Raw genomic sequence first — 24,781 nt, 5'->3', positions numbered from 1 at the left:
ATTAAATAAATACAAGTTAATTATCCAGTATTGAAAATTTTTTGTATTCATAATCATTTACAAGTAACTTCTATGTACAATTATAAAGTTTTAATGAAGATATTAAGTTAAACGAAGTAATAAACTTTTTCAAATATATACAGTAGTTTATTAACTATTTAGAAGATAATTTGTTTTTATAAAATTTAATTTATTCCCACTTATACTAAATTTTTAATCAAGTTTAACCATTTTTATAAAATTGTTTTTTTGTTTTATAAGGTAAAAAAAATTATTAATATGTACACAGATCACTATATACAAAATTTAAAAAATCCTTTCAAAGAATCAATACCTTTTAGTTTCAATTATATACAATCTATTCTAAACAATTTCTTTTGGGATTCTAAGAAAAAAGAAAGTCCAAGGAAAGAATTTAAACAAGGTAACGTTTGAGAACAGAAATCATATTTCTACCTACAAGTAGAAGACAAAAAAGCTAAGTCTAAGCAATCACAACAATTAATTTTAAAGTTTTAATAATTTTGTATCTACAACAAGCATATAGCAGTCACACGACATCTAATTCACAAAAAGCCACTTCTCAGTTAAAACATTTCAAAAAAAATTGTAAAAAATAACTAACTCCAAAACTTCTTGTCTTTGTCTCCTTAAATCAAAAATGAAAGAAAACTTTTTAATTCAAAACAATTTATCCCAACAAAAGAAGTTCATGCCGCTTTATTTGGCATTTGTACAATACTTGTTAAAAAAACCAAACAAATTTTTGGTTAAATAGAGAAAGACACGCAACAGAAACATTAGAAATTAAATTTAATCGGAAATTTCCACACGATTATTAACAACAACACGGGATTGTTGGAAACAAAAACTAATATGACGTCACAATATAAAAACTACCGATAACCACATAAAAAGTTCCAGCGTCCGATTTTTTTCTCTATTTTTTTGTGGACTGAAACTTGTTTATGACGTCATCAAAGAACAGTATAGTGACGCAACAAACGAAAGAGGGCGAAAATTTCTACAGTCACTAAAAGCTACTCACGAAAAAGCACACTGGGCAGTAGAGAGGCTCTTCAGCTGATTAAGCTGGTATTATGACGTCACAAGTAGGAAAAATATGACGAAACGAAAAAGAATCATTTCTAACTATGACGTCACACTACTGTTAGTATGTAGAAAGAAAGCTCAAACCGAAAAGAAAAACAGATTCTTATGACGTCACAGACAAAAGCGGACAGTTTTAAAAGCTCGCTTTTTTCTGTTAGTTGCCGAAAAACAATGTCAGACGCTCCGAGATTAGAAAACTTTGAAAGCCATCACAACGCAGAAAGGAGTTAATAAAAAATAAACACCTAAAACTTTATTTTACAAAAATGTGGGGAGTGCCCTGATGACTGAGCAATTGTCAACTACGCCACCTAGTGGTTAGTACCTTTGTACCTGGTTGTTGTTCTGGTTGAAGCCTTTTTGTTGCAAGTAAGCGCTGATGTTGTTCAGTTGCTGCTGGTTTTGCTGTTGGTGGTTTCCCTGGTGTGAAATCGAATTGAACTGACCCTGTTGCGCTGTTAAGTTTGCAACAACTAATTAAAAATACAGTTTTTAAACAATAATATACATAAAAATTACGTTAATATAATTTTAGACAAATAATTAGGTCTAAATAATGATGGACAACTTTAGTTACAATATAATTTAATTTTTTTCAGGCGTTATAAAGATAACCCAAATTAATTTCGATTGAGTAGTACATTCAAGTTTAAGGTTTAAATACTTATACTTATAAAGTTTTATAAATACGATTGGTACAGCTGGTAAAAAATAATTGTTTAAATTTTATTAAAACTTTTAAAAGTACTTTAATGAAACTATATTACCAGTTTATAAAATACTTGGCACTCAAAAATACCAGCTTTTATTTTAATATTATAGTTTTAAATATAAATAAACGTTTTTATTAATATAATCATACTTTATTTACTTAAATTTTAAGTATTTAGTATACCTAAATTTTAGAAAAACTTAAACTAATTAAAAATGCTTAATTACCATTAGTGGCAATAAACATTTTTGAAGGTAATACATTTTATTCATCATAAGCTTAAAATTTTTACTTTAACTAGTGTTGAAACTTTATTTTGCATTTTACTGTGTAAAATATAAAATGTTTAAAATTTTTGCTTTACTTGTAACTACAAGATGATATCAAAATATGCATAAAACAAAAAAAAATTTCGGCAAGTCGTAAAAATTTTATACAGTTGTTGTAGTTAAATATTTGATATTTATAAATAACTCCCATCTAGACATATTTATTTACCCATACTAACTGCATACTTTCTAATTTTCTTTTTGTTTAATTGTATATAATTCAACTGCTTTTTTAAATATTTAATTAGACTTGACAATAAAGTTTTGCTGAAATTTGAAGTCATTTAAATAGGTTTGTGCTTTATATTTCATGAAGTACATAATATTTAATATGAATCATATAATATGTATTTAATTACTTATAGTAAATCATCAATACTATTTATACTAAAAACACTTGTCTTTATAAGTTTATGGGAAAGTTTAACCAGAAAAAATGTCATTAGCATACTTACAACAATTACAAGTCGTTATAAATACAGTACTTTTAAATAAATTGACATTGCATAGTAATTTTTTGTTTAAATTTTTAACTTTTCACAAATTTACTTGTGCCTGGGCGAACAATAGCAAATTTTTAGAAGAAAATAACTTTATTTCTGAAAAGAACCTGATTTTGTTTAAAACAAACAACAAACAAAATTTTTTTCCAAAGAAAACATGAAAGAAAAATTTTAGGTACTGAAAAACCTCATTTGTATTTTAAACTTTCCTAGAAAGGATAAAAAATATTTAATGCTGAATAGAAAAACATCTGTCACAAAAAAGTATTACTTTTAAAATGTACAAATTAAACTCATACTCGTTTAATAGTGTTTAATATAGTAATTATCAGATTTTAATAGTAGCCAACAAATTTACAATCAATAAAATTTTACAAGTGTTAGTTTCTACTGTGTAGCTTATATAATACTGGTTGATTTCAAGTGTTTTATTTTGTTGCTTTAACTGGATTTTAACTTTACAACCTTGAATAACATTATACAGTGTTTATATGTTGAACGAAATTTGTTTGTTTTATTTAAACATTAAAAACTATTTCAGAAATTTAACACAGATCTCTACTGCCGGTACAGAACGAGAAATTATTTAACCATTTTGATTTGTATGATTTCGATAAACATTGTAGCCTTAAAAACAATAAAAATAAGAATTTTTATCTTATTAGTTTTTATGTATCTAAAGAGATAAGTAAATAAATTTTAATAAAAAAACAAACATATTACATTTATCCTCTATACATAATATAGTGAAAACAAATAAAGAGATTTCAGTTTCTAGTAATAAGTGGATCATAATTTATTAAAATTTCTGGAAAAAAATATTTTATTTAATCTTCAGTCTACTCATCCATAAAGCTTTCTGTAATATATCTTTAAATTTATTTTCACAAACAAAAATAGTTTTGTATAAGATTTAGTTTCGAGTGTTAATAATACTTAAAAATCTACTAATACATTTATTTTGGCAGGAAATTTAATTCATGAAATTAGTAAATTTTCAACTTTCACGCGCATTACGCCCACATTACATTTGCTGACATAAATTAATGCAGTTTTAAACAAGAGCTGTGTAAAAAACAACTTCAAATAATGATATTATTACTGTTTTGATTTAATCTTATAGGGATAACACCAGTGATCAAAAATTAATTACTTAGTAGCTTTATTTCGCTTGTATTGCTAATTTTTTGTTAATCAAAACTTTTCAAGCATATTTTTGTAAATAGTTAACTTATAAATGTTAAAAATGTTAAAAATTTTAGATATGTTAAAACATCATTTGGTATTTACACAAAATTTTTAACAACCTTCAACTTTAATTTACTTATATTGGCCAACTTTCAAAAAAAAATAATATTGTATAGAAGCTTTATTTGTATATGACTAAAGTTATGCAATAAAAATTTAATACTACAGTGCTTCCTCGCTAATCCGGTCCTCGCTAATCCGGTTCCTCGCTAATCCGGCCGGTTTTACTTTAGCGTTTTTAGCGTTTAATTTGATTTTACTCGGAAAAGTATTCAATTTACGTTTTATAAGTATGCAAGCAATATATTGTTACGTCATAATAAAGTATCATTTGTATAATCTTAAGTCTTTTTCATACTTTTCCCGCTCAGTTGTAACAAACTTGTTTATTATTTATTTGCAATTTTTCTGTCTTTGCTAAGCAAGTTACACTTTTATATACTACAATCAACATATCTGGTTAAAAAATGGATAAGACAGCAAAGAAACAAAAACGCGTTCAACTAACAATTGAAAACAAGTTAAAAGTTTGCGAAATGGCAAAAAATAATGTGCCTAAAGCAGTATAGTTTTTTTCCATTAATTTTGAACTTATATAATTTTGTTTCGTTTAGTTTTGTCTGTTTCAATTCTTTTTTCTTTGAATAAAGAAAATAAATTAAATTAACAGAAGTTTTATAGTACGTTTTGTTATATACATTCATAATATAATTAAGGTAGATAATTTGTAAAAAAAGCGATATTTTGTTTTTATCCGGCCAAAGGCAAATCCGGCCGTATTTTCAAAAAAATCTTGCCCAACTTGGCCGGATTAGCGAGGAAGCACTGTAATAATATTCATGCGCTTTTATTAGTCAAAACAAAATATTTTTAAATTGTTAATTAAATTAAAATAAACACATGTGTGGGACTCAATATTGTAATTTCAATTAGGTAAATTTTTGATTTTTAATATTTAACATCAACTTAATGATAATTAACTTAAAAAATACTTATGTGCTAAAATAAAATTGCAATTAAGTGTAACTTTTTAAACTGTCTATCTTATGTTGGTTTAATAAACTTTTTGTGTTATTAACAAAGCTTTTTATGTAATAGCAAACAGCGAAAATAAAAGAAAAAATATGAAGTGTCCCTGTATAAACACGCTAAATAAATATGGAAAACGAAAGTTAATAATTACGTATAACAATTTATATTTTATAATACATAAAAAAGGTCTTATAAAATGTTATGCTTAACAGACAGCTCTATAAAACTTACAAAAAACAAGGGTTCAAATTAAATATTAATACTTAAAAACATTCACTTTTTTTCAAATAAAACTGTGTCAACAATATTTTTAGCTTCTTAATGAATTTTTTTATGATTAAGCTTCAAAAGTGAGCTTATAAACTGTCTAATACAAACATTATTAGACACGACTTAATGAAAACATTCTTCAGACTGTATTGACACTTTTTAACAACTAGTTTAACAAGTATTATAATTTTTTGAGAAAAATTACTCTTTATATCTAAAGACGGAATTAGTTATTAAAATTTTTTGTTGTTTTTATAACTAGAATGTGAAAATACAAGTTCTACTAAAAACTTTTAGCTGCTAGCTGTATTAACAAAAGAAATTATTTTTTAATTTTTAACATGTACAAGTCAGAGAAATTTGGAAAAATTATTATTTCAAGAAAAAATTGGTTTAATATCATATCAAACTGAACTCTAACTTTTGAGAACATTTTAAATAATTTTCTAACTACTTTTTTAAATTATTATATGTTGAAGTCATTATTGTTTGTTTTACCTATTACATTGAATCTTTATTCTATAATATATTAGTTTATATATACATAAATTAAAATCAATAAAACTCATCATTAAAATGTAAAGCACTCTTTACCATACTTAGAATATTATAAAAACTAAGTCTTTTCATTATCAGCTTTAAAATTAACCATTTTCTACTAGATACTACACCTTAATACTCATATTTCTACTAACCAGCTAATTGTTGCTGAATGATCTGCTGTCTCCTCTGTTGCAAGACGATTTGCTGATACTGTTGTTGTTGTTTGAGAAGTTGCTGTTGAACTAGTAGTTGCTGCGGTGTCTTCATCTGCTGTTGTTGGAGAACTGCTAGTATCTGCTGTTGCTGTGAAGATACTACTCCCTGACCTAATAATGATAAATAATTCTAACTTAAAAACAAATGTTTATACTGGACTATCAATGAAGTTAATTTTATTTGTTGTTAATAATTCTCATGCTTAAAGGTTTTTCCAGTGTAGTTTGATTTAACTATATAAGGTTTATTTTACTCAACCCTTTGCAAGGAATCATTTTAAATAGCAAGTATAATTTAAACTTGTTGGCATGTAACATGGTATTTTTAACATGATCTTTTTTTTATTACCATGTTTGTATGAGTTTACACTGTTCTTTGACCTATGTTGACTTATAAATAAAAAGAATTTACTGTAAGCTCGTAGATATATTATCTCAAAGTAATTAAATTTTAATTGATACCTTGTTGTTGAGCGATCAACTGATTTCTCAAAGCTCTTTGCTGTTGTGCTTGTTGTTGCTGCTGTATTTGTTGCAACTGATGCGATTGTTGCTGCTGCTGAAGTCTCTTCTGGACTGCTTGGTCAATCAACAATTTCTGCGCTGGGTTGCTCAGCATGGCCAACATCTGTTAATAAAATTTCATCGTTTATAAAATTCCTCAGTGGAAGTACTCATTTTAACAGAACTTTAAAATCTCAATGGAAATTTAGTATACTGTTTAGAAAACTGCTTCATTGTTTATCATTCTCTGTCAGGTACATCCAAGGGTCTTTTTTTCAGGAAATTAAAAATGTATTTAGTTCGGATTTTAGGCGATACAAAACTTTGTTCAAAAATTATTATTTTAACTTGTTTAATTTTATATGTTTTCGTTAATACAAATATTAATTTACATTCACTGAAAATATAAAACTATTACACTGTTTATAAGATTTCGAGACTACAAAAAGTCGAGATTAGTAAAATAAACAAGTATAACAATCAATTGTGTGAAGTTTTCTACGAAAATATGAATTATCTCACTTTTAAAATTCAGTTGTTGTGAATTATTAGATATTCATCTGTATCAACTAATTCATAACAAAATAATGCTTTATATTTTTAAAATATTTTTTGTTTACCAAAAAATCTTTAAACCGTGTTATTTGAAAATACTAAAAACCAAATAAAATTAGTACTTCGATTTTTAAACTCACTTCAACTTAAAAACGTTTATTGTCTACACCTTACGTGGCTTCAACTTTCTTTGTTATTTCTCTTGTACGTCATTTTAAGTAACCATAAAAATGTTCAATAATTTTCAAAAGATGATTTAAGCATTGCTGCCAACACATTTTTAAAGTGAAAACTGAAAAACTTGAATTGTAAAAACCAACAAATCGTCACTAAAACATGTATAAGTTTAACAAGACCTTTTATGGCAGCTGATTAATTCACAACTATTTTGCTTCTTAAAAAAAAAACTTTTGTCTATTTTAAAGAAGGGGTAAACATATGATTATCAAATAATGATTATATGCAACTTAAAAAAAAGTTTCACGTCTACAATTTTTGTTGTTTATAATATTTTTTTTTATTTGATTAATTTAGAACATAAAGTTATAACAATTTTATTCTAAACACAAGTTAGATACTTCAGTGAATACATCTAAATAATAACAATCATCTAAAGGATATCTTTACTAAATTTAAAGGGAATAATGCAGCAAAAATATCAGTATAAATATTTGTACACTTAGATCTTTTCCAGATTCACAACAAAAATATTTACATATCCTTCTAATTTCACTTGCTTTAAGCTCATTAAGAAAAAAAGGGCATTAAGTTTTTTGGGAAACAAAATTACTTTAAAAAATAATGAATACAATTTTAACTTATATTTAGGGACAATGATAAATCGTCACTATCCATCTTTAAAATTTCAAAAATTTATATAGAATAACTTACCACCAATTTGTGTTATAAATGCTACATGATATTTTTAAATTAAAAATTGGAGGTAAATGGTTACACGATATTAAGAAATTTTAAAGGTTTTTTAACAGGTATATACGAATTATGTTTTAAATTATTTTGTTAGTAAGTATATAACTTACATACTAGCAAATTAAATAACTTTAATTTAAGTCTTCCCTAGTATACTGTATATACCAAATTTTACATTGAAAGACTACTTATAGAATTCACAAGGCTGAAATGGTTACGGTGTTCATAATTGAAATGGCTATTTTTAAATTTTGAGTAGCTAGTTTTATTTTATACGTACTTGTTGTTCGCAATTAAATCAACATGTTTTTATCTCAAAGAAATTACTTTTAAAACATATACACACCTGTTGTTGAGTCTTACAACCGAGCTGTTGGAGTATCAGTTGAGTCCAGGCGGCTCTTTGTTGGTTAAGGTGCTGCTGTGTGGCAGCGTGTTGTTGCACTTGTGGTGTTGTTCGTACCTGTGTTACGTCATAATTGATTACATTTATTACTCTTTGAAACCCCAAAATTTTGATCATATTAAAAAATCAACCAGGTTTACTGCCGATTTATTGTTATAATCATTTTCTTTTAGACTATAAAATTATCAACCAAGATAATTACATATATTACTTACAAGATCAATTTTTATTTATTTTTTATTACCTGAAGTGAATTCAATTGTTGCTGAATCGAAGTTGCTGGTAGAGCCATGTTGGATGGCTGTTGCATTATTGATGGTTCTGAAATAAATATTTAAAACTTGAAAATATTTAAAGTATATACAAATGCTGATAATTATGTAAGTTGGTAATGTTGTGCTATGTAGTTTATAAACTTTATGCTGAAATACTTATAATTCTTTCTAATTTGAAAATTTATATAAACTAAAATGCACTTGAATGTACTTTCTGAATTGTGAGAAAATAAAAGTTTATCACAAGACAGCACATCTGCATTTTTAATATAATAATAAATTATATTAACATATAAAGAAACATGATGCTTTTAATTTGATATATTTAATAACAATATATACAATTTAAGACATTTAATCAAACTTCTGATAGTTTGAAATTTCAGTTGTGAAAACATTAATGGTTTTATACGTCTCCAATTTTTTTTACTATAATCTTGTTATATTCTTTAAAAATAAATTCATATTTATACATTAATATTTAAGATGAATGACATATTTTGAAATAGCTTGGAAGTTAACAAAATTGCTAATTAAATATTTGTTACTATCTATTTTTATTATATTTTTATTTTTAGAGCTCAAACATAAGAATTTAATAAACTTGTAAATATATTTATAAAATATTCAACTGAAATTATTATTTCAGGATTGAGCAACTAGTTAATCAAACCAAGAAAACTAGGTTTTTGTTACAAATATAAATTTACCTGGTTTCTTGGGCTGATTAGCCGACTGCCCCAACACTTTTTTGAGTTCCTCCAATTTTTCCGAATTGTATCCCCCAGTTTTCGGTTTGGTCAGCAAGTTATTCAACCCTGATAATAATTTTAACTATTTTAAGATTTTTTATTTTTTTTATTTCATTAGAATATTTATTCCAATAAAGTTTTAAAAGTCAAGCTTTTTCCTATAAATTTATGATTTTTTTTAAATTTTAGACATGTTTAATAATAATTTCAATGATTGAATACATATTGAAATTAATTACTATACATTTTAATCTTTTATAGACTTTTTAATATTTTTGCATTATACATGTATTTGTTTGATTTTTTGAAGATAGAAAACATTTATTTTATGGCTACTGTAAAGAACTTATAAATAATTTATGAAAAACGAAAACCTACATGTTCAAAACAAATACTAAATGGTATATATTTTTTAATTCATTGTAAAGTAAACAAATTAATAACAGTTACCTTAGTTTATTAACATTTTAAAATTATCTCAGTAATTCTCTACATCAACATTAGTTACAATTTATAAAATACAAACAGTTATCGTAGCTTTACAATAAAATTTCTTTAACAAGTAGAGCTAATATAAACAATCACTTTTATATAATAGTGATTTTGATTTAACCTGAAGTGCTTTGCTGTTGGAGCTGATTATTCAACTGTATTTGATCGAACTTATTTGTACCTTGTTGCATTCCTTTAATAAAAAATTAAAAACTTATTATTTGTTGTTAATATGTTTAGTTTATTGCACATAAAGTTTATTTGAAATTTGTTGAATTCTTGTAATAAAAAACTAAAAGCTTATGTATTGTTGTTAAAATATTTTATTCATTGTATAAAAAGTTTATTTGAGTTTTGAAATATTCCTGTAATAAAATTAAAAACTTATCTATTGCTACTAAAACATTTTATTCATTGTATAAAAAGTATATTTGAATAATTTGAAATATGTCTGTAATAATATTCAAAACTTATACGTTAGTAACATAAAAGTTTTAAAATTTCTTTATTATTATATTGATTTCAGTGACATTGATAACTTTTCCTTATCTTGAGTAGAACTTAAAGATCTCTTATATATTGTCTACTTTAATTATTAGTGTATAATAACATTATTAATGATTAGATTAAAAATTAATAACTACTAACGCCAAATTATTTTATTTGTTAACTCCTTACTAGTATTAAAACTATTAACTTTATAGAAGTCTTTTAATACTTTTACATAAATATATTTTGAGTTATCTATTTGGTAGCCTCATAAGCTACTGAAGTTGAAACATGATTTTTTGGATTCTGATCAAACTATTAGTTTTTAAATTGGAACTCTAAAACTGTTAAATATTTTAAGTCATTAAATAAACATTATAATGTACAATTCAGCCTAGAAAACTTAAAAAATTGTTTTTTTTTATTGATATCATTGTAAGTTATCTTTACTATATGACAATAACGATTAAAACTTTACAAAAAAAATTTATGAAAATTGACAGACCTAATAATTAATAATTTCCTGCCTTTTAAGCTAAACGTCTCAAATTGTTTTATGGACCATTAAATACAAAAAACCTATTTAATTTCAACTGAAAATTCTAAAAGTGAATACTAATGGATATAAGAAAAAGCGTGACCAAAAAAACAAAATAAGCTGACTATGTGGCTTTTAAAACATTGTTACATCTATTGTTGTTTTTACAAAAATTTGTGTTAATATGGTTCAAACAATGTTTAAGAAATAACTTAGTTTCAAAAAACACTTATTTCATATAAAGCTTCACAATGTTATTAGAAAAAAGATGTTATAACATGTTATAATTTCACAAATTAAATAAAAATATAAAATATCTAAAATAAATCAGCAGGTATTCATTACTAAGTTATTATATCAAATATAAGAAGCTAAGCGGGAATAGTTCATTATTTTAAACGACATATTTAATTAGTGGTTTTCGACAAACATGAATTGCATACTAGGCTGTTTAGAAAGTTGCAACTTCATAACTAATTGAATGACATTATAACGTTTAATTATTGATATACATACGTAAGTTTGGAATAAAACAAAGTATGGTTAAAAAAAAAAGTTTTTTATGATGTATAAGTAAACATATTAAGTTTTTTTTAAACTATTTCCAAGTTGTATATTTCCACTGAAACCAAACTTTGCTTTAGAGAACTATACATAGTTTACTGAAAACTTGGATCAGTAAATTAACAATTAAAACTTTTACAAATTTATTATTTAATCTTATTTTAATTATTCATACTCATATTTTAAATACGATTGTTACAGTTTTCACAGTAATACGTGCAATTCAAGTGCAGCAAAACGAGACAATCAACTATTTTAATAAACAGACCCACATTTTCTACGTAACCCATACAACCACTTAACAAATTACTTACAAAAACTTACATTTAAACTATACATGTATAAATTTATAAATCATAAACCTCTCATCATCTGCTGTTGTCTTTGCTGTTGGACGTTCAAACCAGGGGCGAGATTGTTCTCCAACTTGTACTTGTCGCCCAGCAACTTGCTCAACCCCTGCTGCGTATTGGTTGCCATGTGGTTGGTTGCCATGTGGCTGGTTGCCATGGAAGCGGTTGTCAGGGGCAAAGCTGCGAAACCGGGGGGTGGTCTTACTACTAACAACAGAAAGTACAAAAAACAAGTATTAGATAAAACATTTTATTAAAAAAACTACTTGTAAATAAATTTATAACAATTTGTTAAGTTCCACAGTATTCTTTATTTATAAATACAAAATTTTATTTTTAGTACACTTTTATAAAATATTTATGTTTAAAATGTTTTATTTTTTTTCATCATGCATATATTTTGTTTACTTGCTTTTATATTTACTTATACAACTTTGTAAATATTTAATTAGCAAATATTTGACATTGTGCCTGCATATAAAAGATGTCTGTTTTCTGGTAATAACAAAATTAAGTTGTATTAAGTAAGTTATTATAAGTATTGTTCTATTGTAAGTATTTATTTAATTTGGTTGGAGATTGTATTTTTTATTTGAAAACCACTTTTTTTCAAAAACTTTTTTTCCAACATTCTGGCCCAAAACTAAACATAATTTTTGAATACTTCATTTCACAATACAACTTCAAGTCATATATGGAACAACACTTAATTATAATTCTATAAATTACCGATTTTATTGTTGTTTGGTTTATTCCAAATGGATTCACTGGTCAATTTAATTTGGTTCATTTGGCTGTCCAGACTTCCAAGATCCTGTTTCAATATTAGTTAATAGAAATTCAATGCACTTAGTACTATATTTAAAATTAAATTTATTCTTATGATTTATGTATTTAACTTTTATTTTTGAATTTACTTCAACTTTTATTCTATACACATTTACATTAATTTTCTTTTTTATGGATTTTGTTAACTTGAAAAAAATATTAAATGAACTATATATTAAAGAGCGTTTACAGTTAAATGTCTACTTCAAATAAATGCTTCTTTCATAAATTATTTTCAAGTTTACATGTTTTTATGGGTAAACAAAAATCCATATTTTTTAATTAATAAAAAAAAGTTTTTTTGCACTTTTAAATTTCAATTGTGGACTTTTACTTTCAATGAACTTTTCATCTCTATAGAAACTTAATTCAATTTTGAAATATAAGTCACCTGAAACATAAAACAAATTTTGCTGACACAAAACTAAAAATCTCAACTACAACCCAAGTCACATGTCAAAAAATGTTGACAACTCTGCTTTATATTACCTTTTGAAATTGTTCTGTAACAAAGTTTTACAGCAAACTTCAAATTGTTTTTCAACAGTTTACTGTACTAGTATTCGTACAAGCTTTTCATTTTGAAATCTGTAGTTTATTATTTTTCTGCACGACAAATTTTTCTTTTACAAAACTTTTTTTTCTTTTTTTTTAATTCTAACTGAATATAAAAAGAACAACCATTTTTATTTTAACTTTTTAGTCAACATACGAGAAACGATTTATCTTTTTATTCAACGTGACGCCTTACCAATGTTAACCAGGTACTTTTTATTGTTTTTTTAGTTGTCTTTCGCAAGCCAAATATTTTAAAGTATTACTAATTTTAACTATTTTTAAATATAAACCTAGATCAACGTCTGCGATGTTAAAAAATTCAATTTAAATTTATCTGAACGACTTAGAAGACCAATTTTTACAAAAAAATAACTTAAAATACAACTACCCACTCACGATATCTTTTTGTCAAATGTTTATACAAGAACATTTTTATCTTTTAAATTTTTATCGACGTTATTTTTACTTAGCTAAAGCTTTAGCGGAAATAATTCTCTTAACTCTAAAAGTGACATTTAAATTTGGAAATATTTGGAAAATGGTAAAATTATTGGATAAATTTTTCTATTTATTTTCATTTAACTTTTCGTTAATAAAGCAGTTTTTGTCTCCCAATTTGTTTAAACAAAAATGTTAGACTTATACACAAAACTTAATTTTTAGCTTGCTTCAAAACTTAATAAACCAGTTCAATTGCTTAAATTTAAACCAACCCAATTACTAGCAACTTTTTGACCACACTAGACAATTACCCAAATAAAAATAATGCTTTAATTATTTTTTAGATAAGTAAAATTTACATTTCAATATTAAACCTTATTATTGGCCTTCTTCAGCATAGCTTCGAAATCTCCTTGTGCCAGGCCATCTTGCTTCTGATTGGCCAAATTGTTGCTTTCTGGCTTCTGATCGGGCAGTTTCAAAAGATTGTCCAATGGTGTGCCAGTTTCTACAAGTTGAAAATAATCAAATGAAAAATTTTAAATTTATATATTATATAAAAAGTTTATATTTATAATTTTTGTATAGATTTTGTTAAATATAATAGTTAAGAAGTACAGTGCTTATTCAATTATCCGGACGCTCACTTATCCGGACAGTTTCGGTCACACAAAAATTTTAAAAATTTTCAATATTGAACACTAACAACTTTGTTTGATACAAATCTTAAACGTGAAAAAACTAAAACAAACGTCTATACTTTCTAGTCAAAGTAAAACTTTCAATAAAAAGTAGTTTGTTAGGAGTGATATGTTTCCCTTAAATTGACTTCAATTAAACTCGTCAAAGTTTTTCTTTATTACAGTAACCTCTCGGATCTTTACGCACTCGTGACGTTACGCACTCTCGTTTAGTTACGCATTTCAGAATTCTATAAAATTCAGAAAATAAAAATTTTAATTTTTTTTAATATTGCACAAATTAGGTTTAATGTATATTTTTAAATTAAAATATATTTTTGAATGATAACACACCTCTCTTTATCTTTAGACTTTGTAAATTTATGTTCCTTGACTAATTGATAAACATTTAGTTATAACTCAGTATATCAGAAATTTTGTAAACAATAAGAGATTAAATCAAAATTCTGAAATAAACATGACTGTTTTTTATAATGAAAGTTTCATGAAATTATGAGAGTTTAAAACACAAAGAAATATTACAGCAGTCTTGCGTTATATATTAATAAACACCATTTTATAATTGTAAAGAAATGCTTAATTATAAATTAAATTTGCTAAGTAGAATAGAATATAAATGTCACATATAAATAAAGATAAAGATAATTTCTACTTATTATTAAAATAGTAAAATTATTTCTACTCGTATTATTATTTTATAGAAATTCAAATCCTTTTTTTTTTAATATATGTATAGTTTTATCTGTTGTTTTCATATTTATAAATAAAGTAAACAAGTTGTTAAAATTGGAAAGTGCCCAGTCTGCTTTTAACTAGAAGCAATATTAAAAAACAGCCATTTTAGTGAGTATATTTGGTACCTTTCGTTTCTTTACGATCTCTCATATCTTTACGCACTTTTTCTGTGGACACAATGTGCGTAAATAAGCGAGAGGTTACTGTATGTCTGTTTTTGTTTCTTGGTTTAGAAAGTATTTTTTTCTTTAGAGAGATAGGTTGCCATTAGTTTTTGTTTTTAAAGATAAATTCAGTTTATATTTTCTCTTAAACAAAAATTAGTCAATCTTTTATTTAAATTAATATTTAGGGCAGGCGGAATTACAAATGATGAATTTTACTTGCTTGACCCTCAAAAAACGTATATCGTTGCAGAGGGTTAGTAAGTCTCATGTTTTTCTACCTTAAAAAAATGAATTAATTAACCTAAAATTTAGCTTTTATTATTTATCATTTTATTATATATTACTCACAACTATGTACTATGTATTTTTTTTCATAGCACTTTTATTATGCATTGCATTATATGCAGCAGTTATATTTATATGAAAAAATTGACTTTTTGTAGTTACCCGGATTTTTAGTTATCCGGACATGTTTACAGAAAAATCTTGCCTAACGTGTCCGGATAAGTGAAAAAGCACTGTACTTGATTATAAAGTTCTGTATATCGATTCATGAACATTTGTGTGTTTCTTTAATGCTAAATAACCATAAATTAGATAATTATAAATTTTTATTAACCTCTTCTTACAGTATTCCTGTTATTAAATGAAACTATGGCAGGGTCTTCAGCAATATCTGTGAATTATAAATATATAAATTATGTGTTTAGTTTTTGTTTTACTTTACTTCTAAATATAATTGAAATTTTTAAGGCAAGGTTATGAATCATCATAAGTATTTTAAGAAAATTCTTATTCTTTTATGACTTTAATTTATAAATAACTATTTATATAACAATTTATAACCTTTCAACAAACACAACTTAAATAGATTATACTACCACCATAGATAAAAATCCTAAAGATGTGATGTAGTAGAACGTTTATCAAAAAAATTATATTTATCAAACACTGCTTTAACATTTAGCAAGCTTTATATAAGACTAGTTAAAGTATCGACATTCAATTACAAAAGTTAATGCATAAATTTTTAAAGGAAGAAATTAACTTCAATTTTTATTATTTAATCTATTTATAAATGTTCTTAATTTAAATGTAGTATTTAAACTTCTAAATACTTTTTTTTAAATATTCAGTGTTATGTAAAATTAAACGTCAACCTTCTAACTAAACTACCAACATAACTTCCCATAACTACTATATATTTTTATCAATATTTGAAACATATTCAAACAATCACCACTCTCTACAGTTTTCTGCAACGGCTGCTGCTTCTTACTGTTGACGATGGCCGGATCCTCGAACGAGTCGTCCTTCAGAACTTCCTCCTTCTTCAGGTGGTGCTCCTTGATTTCGAACTGCTCCCCAAGATCGCCCATGGGCATCGCCGCGGTCAGATCCACATCTTCCAACATCTGCAGGGCGTCGTCCTCGAAACCTGTGTTGATTTGTTGAAAATAGTAAAAAAAATGCATTTGATAGCTGTTTTGGTTTAATGGAAAGTTAAGGGAGAAAACCCTTGTTCATCCAAGCGTTAAAAAGAAATTTGTTGAAAATAAAACTTTTATTTCCAACACCTTATTTGTTCATAAACTCCCATACAACAAACTTTCTAAATAATTTATTATAATTGAGTGTCCTGATAATTTTAAAATAACATAAATTTTTGTATTTTCATAATCTCAACCGGCTATGCGATCAAAACATTGTTGAACTTGATATTTTCAAAATACTTTTACTTATTTATTTATATCAAACTAACAAGCTAAATCTTCCTCCCCCTCCTCATCGTCATTCATCCACTCGGGAGTCTCTTCCTGGAAGTTGTTCCACCTGCAGTTGTGACGTCATAATAAGTTGTGCGAAGAAACACAAAATACAACATATATCAACTTAATATACATCATTTACTATTATGATTTTTATTTTCAACTTAACTAATGATTAGATTATTGCGGTTAAATAAAACTGTGAAAAAAAATTATATATATAAATTATATACTGGATTAGAATACTTTCCAACGCAAGCTTGTTGATTATTTACTTCTAATTTTTAGTAAAGGCTGTAAAGTAAAAACTAATATATTTTTTTCTGGATTTAAATATTAACTTTTTAAATACTAATATTAAATACTAATGCTCTGAATGTTAAAACTAGGATATGAAACTAGAATTTGATAAACAATTTTATTTAATATAAAACAAAAATACTAATACAAAACATAAAAATATTATAAAAAGAAGAGCAATAAAATATTTGGTTTTTTGCATTTAACGCCTTTATATTTGGTATTATAAATTACAATGTAATATTACAAGTACGAAATATTATAATATTACTAACTTGCTAGATTTTTTGTTTCTCCAACTATAGTCATATTCAAAACTGTATATCAAACAAAAATACAAAAAAGAGTATTATTAAAAATATTTACCATTTATAGATTTTTCTACATCTTTATTTTTATCTTTATAATTAGTAAATTTTAAAATTAGTAATTATTAACAAATTACTAATATGGCAACAATTTGTTACAAATTTATTATAGCATTACAAGTACTATTGAATACTTTTATCATTTCAACTTATATAGATTGACTATACAAGAATAGGGTAGCTGTCTAAATTGCGCGAGCGTACAAAATAGCTCAAGTTAAAAAAGTTGCACAAAGATACTTTTGCACGAAGGGTCACTTTTGCACAAAGATACTTTTGCACAGAGACAATTTTGCACCAGTTACTTTTTTTTTTTTTTGCTATCACTGTTACCCCTAAACCTTACCCTCGGTCGGTAGCAATTTTATTTATTTATTTTTTTTATTAACAATTTTTATTTATTTTATTACTATCATTGTTACCCCTAACCCTTACCCCTCGGTCAGTATTTTTTTTTATTTTTTTTTTTTGTTTATTTCACTCTCGTGCAAAAATATATCTCGTGCAAAATTGACCCTTGGTGCAAAATCATCTTCGTGCAATTTTGTTCCCCTGTGCATTTTTGTGCTCTCGTGCAAATTTGGCTTCGTGCAATATTGTGCAATTTTGTCCCCTCGTGCAGTTTTATCTTCGAGCAATTTAGACCCGTTTCCACAAGAATATACAAGATTTATGTCATACAACGGAAAAATAATTTACTTATATTTTACTTACAAAATAAATTCACATTTTAGTAAATGATTTTTTTATAAACTTAATAATATTATTATCCTCTAAGGATTATTGTTTGTAATTATAAAATTTTGGGATAATCATTCCTTTTTATATATTATTTAAATAATTTACTAGTAAAATTATACTAATAATAATCTACTAACTTTCTACTGTTATTCCACCCGAATTCATGACCATAACTCCTTACAAAGAAAAAATACAAAAAAACATTAGTATCTCATTTATTTAATACTTAATTATAATAGTTATTATTTCTACATTTAATTACCTTGTTACTGTTGTAATACTAAATTCTCAATAATTTAAAACTGCATTAATTCTTAACAAACCTTTGATTATTGTTGTACTTGTTGAAAGTGTTGGTATTATTTCTCCAACTTTCATTTTTATCATTATAATTTCTTCTTTGTGGGGGCTGATATGGTTGTTGCTGTAATATTTTATTATTTAATAAAATTTATACTTAAAATTTTGTATGTACCATCTGACGAAGAGTAATTTATTCAGCTGGAATTGTTTCAAGTTGATAATTTCTTAAATTTTTGTAAATAAATATATTCTATTTAGAGTATTTGTTCAAACTAACCGGTTTATAATTTCTGTTATCATATCTGTTGTTACCGAACCGACCTCTGCTGTTCCCAAACCTGAAAAAAATATATATAAAAAAAAAATAAGAATTCTTTTAGTACAATATATGAAATTATAAGAATATTAGGAAAATTTGCTATCTTTTCAGAAGACCTATATAACTTTGTCTTTATTAATTTAAATTTATTCTAAAATATTTAAAAAACTTATAATTATAAAAATTATATTCAAACCTAAAAAAATACCAATAACTGAACTTATTCTGGAGTTATAACACTTGTAAAAAAATTTAAAGCACAATATTGAAATTATAGTATATCTTCTCAGAAGACCTACTATATTTGATTCTTTATTGTAGTTTAACTTTATTCTATAATATTTACAAACAAATTTAACCTGTCGCCATCCGAATCTTCAAATCTTCTTGACGGGGGTTTGTACGCTGAAAACTTTGGCTCTTCTGAATAAAATACAATGTTACAAAAAACATATTTTACTTGGGTAAAAATCAGCTAAAAAGTATATTTGTTAATTAAATGAATGAAGCTTGTTTTGTGCTTAATAATAACAAACTCAGTAAAAAACATTTTTATTAAAAAACTTTAAGTGTAATTTTCAAACTACGCAAAAACCTTTTTCAAAATTTTTAACGTTTTATCTAACTTATAATAAAAATTCCAGTGAATTTTGCTATTAGCAAACGATAAAATTTAAATTTTAAACAGTTATTTTTTATAAACACTTGTTTTAATATTTCAATAGTCAGTTTAAAAATAATTACTCGATTTACATAGGTTGTATTTGTAACAGAAGCAATTATATTTATTTGTAAAATTTAAAATATGAAATTCATGTTCTCCAACATAATTTCTGTCACGAACTTTTCGTTATTTATATTTTGTTCACCTATTTAATTACAGGTTTACGTTAAATTTACGGTTTTTGGTCCAAATATTGTAAATGTCATAAAAACAAATGTTTGTTTTCAAATACAGGTGCATTTGATATATATCTGAAATGTTTACCATAAGTTTATATATCTATTTAGTTGTTAGAAAAATAATATTGCGAGTTAATTAGTCATTTAATTTTCAGTTTTTGTGGTAAATTATATAAATTTGGTATTACAGAGCTCATGCTTTATAATTAGAAAAGAGCAAAATATTTTCAAAATAAATACAATCACTGCTTTAAAATATTTTAAGATTTACGTCTGAAAATCAAACTATTTATACAACAATAACTTAGTTTTATTTTGATAGTTTAACTTTTCAATGGTAACCTATTGAGCTTGGTATGTACTTCTAATCGTAATCCTTCTTAAACTATATTAAAAGAAGTCTTTCAACTTTTTAGCAGTCATGTTTAATTGTAAAAATGGTACTTATAACAATCAATTCAGTAAAATCAAGTTGATTACACCTATTTATTATACTTCACAAATATTAAAAACTGTTATTAATTAAAGTTTTTAATGAACATAGTTTTTATACAATTTTTCTCACAATTTTAGATTATGTACAAAACTGTATCTTTCTATCAAATTTTACAAACCATCATCGTTATTAGATTTCTTGTTACTGAATCCACTGGCACCATTGGCAAAGCTCAACCTCTGAGGTTTCAGCGAAATGTCACCTCTACCCGAAGGTTTCTTCACTTCATCGTCACGTTTCTTCATTGCTGTGTAAATTATTAGTTTGTCGTTGAAATTTTACTACTTAAGAAAGCATATTGCATGAATAAATGTGAAACATTATTTAAAAATATATAGTTACAAAATATCAAACTTTGTAACTTGAGAGTGAAAATTCATTATCTTGAAAATATTAATCTGTTAGTTTTTTTTTTTTTTGACTGTTATGTTCAACTTACGACTAGCAGTTCCATTGGTGCTTGTTCCGTCTTTTATTGTGACGTCATTATGCCACCTGAAAGGGTCCCAAACTCCGTCAGCACTGGTAGAAATTTAAACTTGTTTATCAAGGTTGAAACGTGTAAGATGACAATTTTCAATGTTTAAAACATTTTGTAATTTCTCATGTAAATATTTGTAAGTTCTTTCAGTCAAACTTTTATGTATAATGTATTTTTATTGAAAGATGAATTTATTAGCAAGGTTGCCAGATGTTTTTGGAAAATTTTCTACCGATTTTTAAAATTACATGTTTTTGGGTCCATTTTTAGTTTAAAGCTAAGTTCAAGGTTAAAAATTTTGCTAAGTAGTAACAACATTGAAATGATACTATAAAGCTTCTTGAAATGAGTTTTTTATTAAAAAAATTAGATGATGACAAAAACATTTTATTTATATGATAGATTTTTTTATCAATCAAATCAAAATTTTACTACTGAACATGTTAAAATTGTCAAAAATTCCAGGTTTTTTTGGCAAACCTGTATTATGAAAAAAACTTGTGAAGTATTGTGAAGCGTAAATTTAAATAAAAAACTTTGTAATTTATTAACTACAATAAAACCAACTTATTATAACAAGGTTGAAGATCTTTGCATCTAATACCAGCTTGCAAGACATAAGCACGAATTTTCTGTAGTTCTTCCTGATTGTTTAAATATTACAACTTTTTATATTAGAAAATTAAAAGAATTTTCATTTTAATGAAACAGTTACTAAAAAATACTATCGGGATAAATAGGTTAACCTTACAAACAAACAAACTTTCCCATATTGAATGCGCTTCTTAACAGGTTTCTTTTCATCTTTGTTCTCCGCCTTCTTACCTATTTTCTTTCGATCCATCTGCGGAGTTCTTGGCTTGCCGCTTCTACCAATTTGTTTCTTATCTGGAACATTTCTCTTCTTATCAGGTGTCTTCCAATCTCCTGATGATTTTTCCTTTGTTGAAGCTTGTTGCGCTTTTGGTGGGTATTTTCCTACATATAACACAGTTTATTTAAACAAAGAAGCATATTATTTAAGTTTCTTTTATAGGGAACCACTTAGTTACAACCCGCAATCAATTCCCTTCCGATTAAATCCGAGAACCACTTACTGACCAAGGGTTAAGGTTTTAATGATAGTAAAAAATAAACAAAGAAAATATATTATAAAATAAACAAACAAATAAAGTTAAAAATTAATAGGCGGGAATTGTGCAAGTGGGAATTGTAAGTATACCATTTTTATTTTTAAATATTTGGAGTGCTTTAAATTCCAAAGTGTAAATAAAAGTTGTCATATACTATAATCACAGACTACTGTTCAAACAATTTAGTATGTCCTTGTGTAATAAATTTATTTTATTATTTAGCATAAAAATTTATGTAAATACTTTTACTAGGCAAATATCTAATAAAATTATTATTTAATGAACTTTACCTGCTGGGGGAGTCTTCTTTTGGTTCCTGGATTTCTCTTCAAAGTTATTTCTCACTTCTGGCTTATCCGATTTATCCTTGCTCTGCTTGATTTGATTGGCAGATTTGACCTGGGGAACAGGCTTATTAGCCACAGGAGCAGATTTCTGTGCAGGGGATTTATTCTCGGGCTTCTTGGAAGAAGTTCCGTTGCTTTGCAAAGTTGTTAAAGACGACATTTATGATTGAAAACAAAAACAAGTAAAAACAATAAGAAAATAGCAGTTTTGTGTAGCACAAAGTATTAAGTAGAGGTATAAAAAACAAAAAGTTGAAAAATTTTATGTCACTTATGATGTTACGCTTGTATTTACACGCAAAAAGATGGTACAAAAAAAGAGGGTTTTGGTCTTTTCTTTGGTATTTCTCACTTATTTCTTGCTTTTTTTTCTAAAACTTTCAATGTTAAAACGTTTTTGTATGTAATTATAACTCTTTTTTGTTTGTTTGACTTTCAAAATACAGATAAACTTGGATAGTTTGGATGGTCTTCTCAATAAAAGACTCTTTGGCTTGATGATAAAGATTCACAATCTTTTGTAAATGGGACACTTTTTTCAGTTGATATAAAAAACTTTCTTCTGAATGCTTTTGGACAAATATTTTTCTCTCTGTGTTTGAATGTTGCACTCTAGTAATAATTCTCTGATAAACTTTTATTACAACACTTTTAATAAACCTAAAAATTTTTGTTTTAACATTATAATAAAATTTTTAGTAACTAAAAACTAAGGGCTATATCTCTAGTAAGAAAGTTCTTACATACTTTTTACTTATTGTTAGTACTGTACATAATGTAATTTAATCAAATAATTCGAAAATAGTAAATTATTCAAAATAAATCAAATTGTGAAATTCATAGCTTATTTAACAACAAAGGGATCCAACTTGTTTTTAAGAAATTTATATTTTTTTGTAGAATTATATCATAGCTATCAGACACTTTTTACCTTTTAACAAAAATTTTTAACTTTTAAGATACAAACTATCAAATTTTAAGCACTTAATAAGTTCTTTATGGAGTCCACAATATTAGAAGGCACTAAAGAATATTTACAATAAGTCTATTTTCTCTTACACTCTAATTATATATTTTTCAAAACTTTACAGTCAGTTTGTTATTAATATAAAGCTGTTTTATGCTATTTATGATCAAAGTTTTATCTAAGAAGCCACCTTCTTATGGTTATTTTTGTAACAACAGCTTTTTTTTCAACATTTAAAATTTTCGGTTTATTAATTTTTTTTAACTTTTTAGGAAAAGTTTCCTTAAAAATTTGAGGGTCTAGTTCATAGAATTGTTAATAAATGTATAGTGAATATTAAATTTATAAGAAAACTGATAATGAAATAAACTGCTGTCCATACCTTTGTATCAGAAACTTTTTACATAATTGATTATAACTCAAAAGTTTTTTAATTATGTATATTCTTTAAAACCTTTAAATGTTCCTATAGTATCAACATTAATTTTTGTAATAAAAAGTCCTATGCCTTAACATTTATAAAATAAGACTTAATTTCAAAAAAAAAGCTTACACTGTGGCAATTACTCAAATATACATACTAATATTCCTAATACAACTAACATAGTTCATTTACTAGTCACCTAGTAAAGAAGTTAATCTTTAAAATTTCATTAACTTTCAACTCCTTGAATTAGATAATAATAACACAATAAGGGGTTATTAAACCTTTTATGTCAATAACTAAGATATTAGCCCATTTTTAACATTTTTTCATAAGTTAATTCATAAGTAAATTTGAAATACAGGCAAGCAAGTTTGAAAGTTTTATAAATTTCTTATGAAAGGAGCAAACTATAATGGCAAAAAAAAACAAAAAATACATCTCATTGTACAATTTTTACGCAATTTCTTTAAAACTTCTCAGAAAATTTGAAGAAACTAAAAATCTATCAGCAGGAATTTTTAAACTTAAAACTATTTTGTTAATAAACAAATAGAAAAACTTTTTTTGTGGTAAAACTTTGATTCTAGAACTTTTTTTTGAGTTTGTTCTAAAATTTTTCCTAAATATTGCAAGTAACACTTTTCTGGTAATTTGAGGTCTCTAGATCAAAAAAACAAAATATGATTATGCATAATCAAAACTTTCATCAAACTTTTTGAGTAAATACTGCTTGAACATTTTACAAGATTGTCTTAACATTTATTGGCCTAACTAATTTAAATCAGAACATTTTATTCAAGTTTAAAATAGAAACCTATGCGTATATATTCTAATCAAGCTCATGAAAAATGTTTAGGTCACAGGAACAATTTATATTTGTAAACAATGAAATTAATATAATTATAAGCATTAATTAATTAATTTTGCATCAACATAGAACTTTTATTTATAGCCATCAGTAGCACCTTAAAAAT

The 24,781-nt window shown here is 25.4% G+C and overlaps 1 protein-coding gene across 2 annotated transcripts; it reads right to left on the bottom strand.

Moving 5' to 3' along the window:
* Nucleotides 1-201: 201 nt before the first annotated feature.
* LOC145835428 (uncharacterized) lies at nt 202-23,068 on the bottom strand. Of its 2 annotated transcripts, none has more exons than XM_082943011.1 (21): nt 22,357-23,068; nt 21,697-21,911; nt 21,501-21,577; nt 20,892-20,974; nt 20,571-20,699; nt 19,413-19,476; nt 19,012-19,072; nt 18,755-18,855; nt 17,016-17,086; nt 16,494-16,691; nt 15,873-15,929; nt 14,025-14,158; nt 12,553-12,637; nt 11,833-12,003; nt 10,001-10,072; nt 9,346-9,453; nt 8,605-8,681; nt 8,301-8,417; nt 6,428-6,593; nt 5,903-6,076; nt 202-1,568 (listed from the first exon to the last, which is right to left on the bottom strand). In XM_082943011.1, the coding sequence occupies exons 1-21, from the start codon at nt 22,571-22,573 to the stop codon at nt 1,432-1,434; spliced, it is 2,514 nt and encodes an 837-aa protein (XP_082799137.1). In that variant the 5' UTR covers nt 22,574-23,068; the 3' UTR covers nt 202-1,431. The 2 variants fall into 2 exon arrangements, with proteins under 2 accessions (XP_082799137.1, XP_082799138.1); XM_082943012.1 differs by having other exon boundaries at nt 16,533-16,691.
* Nucleotides 23,069-24,781: the final 1,713 nt, after the last annotated feature.

This window comes from Thalia democratica, chromosome 5, assembly GCF_965202585.1.
Source record: "Thalia democratica chromosome 5, ktThaDemo2.hap1.1, whole genome shotgun sequence".
NCBI classification, from domain to species: Eukaryota; Metazoa; Chordata; class Thaliacea; order Salpida; family Salpidae; genus Thalia; species Thalia democratica.
This window is presented reverse-complemented; position numbering and strand designations above follow the sequence as displayed.

What these genes read in the sequence shown, in the direction of transcription:
- LOC145835428 (XM_082943011.1), bottom strand. Translation starts at nt 22,573, where the DNA reads ATGTCGTCTTTAACAACTTTGCAAAGCAACGGAACTTCTTCCAAGAAG. An exon ending in CTTCAACCTTGTTATAATAA is followed by an intron (nt 20,975 to 21,500) that starts GTTGGTTTTATT and finishes AATTTCTACCAG; the next exon opens with TGCTGACGGAGTTTGGGACC. An exon ending in GTTGATCGCTCAACAACAAG is followed by an intron (nt 6,077 to 6,427) that starts GTATCAATTAAA and finishes TATCATTATTAG; the next exon opens with GTCAGGGAGTAGTATCTTCA.